Consider the following 5,186-nt stretch of genomic DNA (forward strand, 5'->3'; position numbering starts at 1 on the left):
ATCCAAATTAGAATGAAAATAATCATCTGTCTAACTAGTAAAATGAACACCCGCCCTATTTTGGATTGACCACAAATTCTAAACACACCAATTAATTTTTTTATTTATTAGACACTTAATTTAATAGTGACATATATTTTATAATTTATTAATTTATATTTTAAGAAAATAACTAACTTAAACAGGTTAAACGTGTTAGTAAAATTTCAGTTTATAATAGGCGCACCATACTCACAATATTTTTAAACAAAGTCTTCTAATCATGCAAAATTATGTTAAATTCAATCAAAATCAAATAAACATCCAAATTAAAATGAAACTAACCATCCGCCTACCTAGTAAAATGAACATCTGGACTATTTTAATTTTTTTTTTAATTTTTCTGTTTACATCAACACAGCAGGATAATAAATTGTATTATAAATAGTATACCCAAAATAACCATATACTTTAGAATAGAAAAAACCATCTGCAGTTATAGTAAATGAACATCCGATTTAGTTTAAATGACTTAAAGAAAAATACAATTTAGTATTTGTATTACAAACCTAAATGTCACATTTATTTATGTCATTATTTCAACCGACATAGAAAGAAGGAGCCGGTCAGAATCAAATGAGTATTTAGTATGAATCACATCAATATCAAAGTATAAAATATCACATCATAAAATGTCGAATAAATAAGATTAGGTGAAAAAGGGTAGCCAAAGATAATTAATAATAAAGTTAAAGATCAAAGTGCAAAAATATCACACTAGAAAAAGCAATCTAATTAGGTGATAATAAATCTCATATCTATATTAATTTGAGTAGATCCAAACACGGAAAAATAACATGAAAAAATGATGTGTAACTATCTTAAGTGACAATGAAAATACAAACTAATTAGGACTGATTTTGTTTTCATGCCACAAGAGAAATAAATACAATAGTCACACTTTATACAGGTACATAAATACACTAAAAACAACAAATGATATGTTTATGTTCTCAATTTTTCATGTTCTCTAGGAGAAAAAGTTGGTAATGGAAAGTTGATATAAGCTTTACATAAAATTAAATTGAACTAATTTTTGCATAATTACTTGAAACTTTTGGCTTTGAATTCCTCAGCTGCAGCTTTAACACCAGTTTCAGACAGGAAAGTACATTTAAGAGCACTCTTAGAGTTAAGAGTCTTTCTAATCTTAACAGCAGTCCAAGCATCACTCAAAGTATGACCAGCAGCACCAAACCCTTCTTTTGTCACCTCAGCAGCCTGATCTCCATATCTGCAGTATAAAAATGTCCAATATCACTTCCAAATTGTTAGAGAATAAATGGAAATTCAACCACACATCTAACGTATATTTATTTAGACAAAGTTTTGTGTTATCTGTTGGAATTTAGATCCTCTAAATTTTAGATTTTCACTTTAGAGGACAAATTGAGATCTCTCACTATTAAATATTTTCTCTCTCATATTTTCTCTTGGTCCCACCTCTAAAATAAATGGTGATAGATTATAATTTACCCTCTAAAGTGAAATTCAAACCTTTAGAGAATCCAAATCCTATCTGTTGACTACTTACTAACACAATCTTCTTTTATGTATTATGTAAAAGTTTGCTACGAAATGCAACTTAAATAAAGACATTAAGCATTAACTATAAATAGTTTCCAATTGGTTTATCTAAGGTTATTACTTTCAGTTACTAACCATATTATTCTACCAGACAACTCTTGACAAATGTGATGCATATACTATCTATTTCATTCGCTCAATGAACAATTCATATTACTCTACACATGATTAGTTTGCAATAGGTATTTTTAATAGGTATTTTTAATGATTAGTTAATCACTTCATCAATGAATATTCATCCACAAAATAAGCAAACAATCCTGATTCGATACTTGTTGGAGACCAAGAGGATCAAAGACCTTGGCTCTTTTTTAATATCATCCCAAAAGCTTTGGTCTTTTGAAAGCCATAAAATAATAGTTTCTCTAAGTCTCATCCATGAAAAAAAATTCAACAGGAGTAAATTAAACATCAAATCTCATGAAAAAGAAACTCCAAAACATAAAAAAAAAAAACACGAAATATCCAACACGCTTTTATTTAAATCTGAAAAATTAATGACACGAAGAACATAAAAATTGAAACATCACTGCAAAGAGGAGATTATCGTGTTGGTAGGCGTCAGTCAAGAGAGCAGGATCACAACAAGCCCGGTGCCGAGCAGGGAGGAGGCCGTTGGGAAGCGTGGGGTCATTATACATTAATATTATTATCTCTTCATACTTTCTCTTTTAAATATTACCAAAATTTTATAGCTAATTAATAGCCAAAGTAATAATAAGCTCGTAACATTCACCTAACACCTAATAGAATTCTTTTTGACAGCGTTATCTATTTATCGAAGTTGTCTTCAATAAACAACCAATTCAAGCTAAGTTAAATAACCAAAAAGAACCAGTGATATTACTAACTCAACCGTTAGCAGCGGGGTTGATTTTCCTCAAACATATTAGGTAATAAGAAGGAAAGACCGAAATAGGGGAAAGAAAGCAAGAAACTACAATTAAGTGATTAACCACTGAGACAAAGTAACAGATGATTTTCGAAAGCAAATTTATTTGTTGAAGGGCTATGACGGATAGACATTAACAGAGATGAGATATGATAAAATATGGGACACGCGAATACATAAATTTTAAATTTTTTAAAATATAAAAATACGGTGTATATATATAAAATATAAAATATTTTTTACATAAATTACAATAATATTTTAATAAATAATAATATATATTATTTTTAAATTCATTTCAAAAATACATGTTGAAAATAAAAGTTAGATTAGCAAACACGTGATTATATTTATGAATGTCTAAAGTCTAGAGAAATTTTTTTTATTTTTTGTTAAGACACAATTGAACACAATAAACACGTTTATCGAACGAGTGTCATATTCTAAATATGTCCGACACGCGGATACGATAACTCAGCGAAGTATCCATGCTAAAGGGTAAAATAAAACAAAAAATAAACACTTTTATTAAATGATCAATTTTATGATGTCTATAAATTAATATCTAAATTTTACCTAATTTATTTTTTATAATAAATTTTAAATCTTTTAAAAATTAATTATTTTATATTTTTAAATTAAATATTAATTCTCAACCTTTTTAATAAATCAGACAACATTTATTTTGGTGAAATTTTTTTTACTTAAAAAATTAATGTTTTTTTTTTAATCAAAATTTCACTTTTTTGTGGTAGTATTATTCTTTTCAAAATTCTCTTACAAATAACAGTGCCTACTTGTCACTATCATGCACAAATTGTTTCCAACTTGGACGTTTATATATGGACCAAATGAATCTTCAATAATGAAGGGTAAAAATTATTTCATTTTGCTTATTACAAATTTTTGACTTGTTCGTGCTAAACTTGCTCAAACCGTGATCAGTAGCAGGCTAATTGATTGACTTAGATGGAGTGTCCTTGGAAGAAGCCATGGGTGGTATTGATGGGAGCAATAGCACTGATTCAATTGTATGGGAGTATCAATAGCCATGGTTGCTTTACAGAAGAGAAGAGGTCACTGCTTGAATTCAAGGCTGCTTATTCTAATGATTCATTGCTTCCTTCTTGGATGGATGGCCCTAACAACAACTGCTGCGATTGGGAGCGCGTCACTTGTCATCCCTCTTCGGGGCGCGTCATCCATCTCTCACTCTATGCTCTCTATAAACTTGGTTCTTTGCCGGATGACAACGGAGAATATGACTGTGATGGCTCTCCAACCTTAAATGGGACCATGTTTCTGTCCTTCAGAGAACTGAGAACTCTTAATTTATCCTACAATTGTTTTGGAGAATTCATTTCGAAGCCCGGTACACTCTAGTCTAATCCATTAATTATTGATGAACTATTTTAGAGCCTGTATTTTTTTTTTTGACTTATAAAAAAAAATTACATATATATTTTTAACTTTTTAAAAAATTATTTAAAAATTTTTGAAAATGCCAAAAAATTTGACTTCTTTTTTTTTTAAAAAATATTTTATCACTTTTAATTTAGGAAAATAACTTTAAAATAATATTTTTATGACAAAAATTTTAATACAAAATAATTTATTTATAAGTTGATTTTAACATAAAATTTTATGTAAAAAAAAAGCTTAATTAAATTGTTTACTATTTGATCCTTAGTGATTTAAATGATATTTTGTTTTTAACTTTTGTGATAAGGAAAAGTTTTTTTTTTTATTTTTTTTTATATTTCAGGGTTGAAATTGGAATAAATATTCTTGCATATTGTATAACTACTTTTGAGAGTGGAGTTGTAACAGCCCAGACCACCCGCTAGCACGATATTGTCCGCTTTGGCACACATGGCCTCCCAGTTTTGCTTTTGACGATAGGGATGCTAGCCGAAACCCCCCCACACTCACTCGTCAAAACGCGTCATGATAGGGAGAGGTATCCACACCCTTATAAGGCATGCTTCGTTCCCCTCCCCAACCGATGTGGGCCTTACAATCCACCTCCCTAAGGGAGCCCAGCGCCCTCGCTGGCACATCAATCCGGGTTCTGCCTCTGATACCATCTGTAACAGCCTAGACACCCGCTAGCACGATATTGTCCGCTTTGGCACACAAGGCCTTATGGTTTTGCCTTTGATGATAGGGATGATAGCATAAGCCCCCCACACTCACTCGTCAAAACGCGTCATGCTAGGGAGAGGTATCCACACCCTTATAAGGCATGCTTCGTTCCCCTCCCCAACCGATGTAAGGCCCACATCGGTTGGGGAGGGGAACGAAGCATGCCTTATAAGGGTGTGGATACCTCTCCCTAGCATGACGCGTTTTGATGAGTGAGTGTGGGGGGGCTTCGGCTAGCATCCCTATTGTCAAAAGCAAAACCGTGAGGCCTTGTGTGCCAAAACGGACAATATCGTGCTAGCGGGTGGTCTGGGCTGTTACAGATGGTATCAGAGCCAGAACCCGGATCGATGTGCCAGCGAGGGCGCTGGGCTCCCTTAGGGAGGTGGATTGTAAGGCCCACATCGATTGGGGAGGGGAACGAAGCATGCCTTATAAGGGTGTGGATACCTCTCCCTAGCATGACGCGTTTTGACGAGTGAGTGTGGGGGGGCTTCGGCTAGCATCCCTATCGTCAAAAGCA

The 5,186-nt window shown here is 32.5% G+C and overlaps 1 protein-coding gene across 1 annotated transcript in view; it reads left to right on the forward strand.

Moving 5' to 3' along the window:
• LOC107610919 (LRR receptor-like serine/threonine-protein kinase FLS2) overlaps positions 3,274-5,186 on the forward strand; it is a 9,871-nt gene continuing 7,958 nt past the window's right edge. The window contains exon 1 of the mRNA XM_016312896.2: positions 3,274-3,890. Within this exon, the coding sequence (XP_016168382.2) occupies positions 3,488-3,890 (403 nt within the window). The 5' untranslated portion in view covers positions 3,274-3,487. The remainder of the gene's footprint in view (positions 3,891-5,186) is intronic.

This window comes from Arachis ipaensis, chromosome B08 (assembly GCF_000816755.2).
Source record: "Arachis ipaensis cultivar K30076 chromosome B08, Araip1.1, whole genome shotgun sequence".
NCBI lineage: Eukaryota > Viridiplantae > Streptophyta > Magnoliopsida > Fabales > Fabaceae > Arachis > Arachis ipaensis.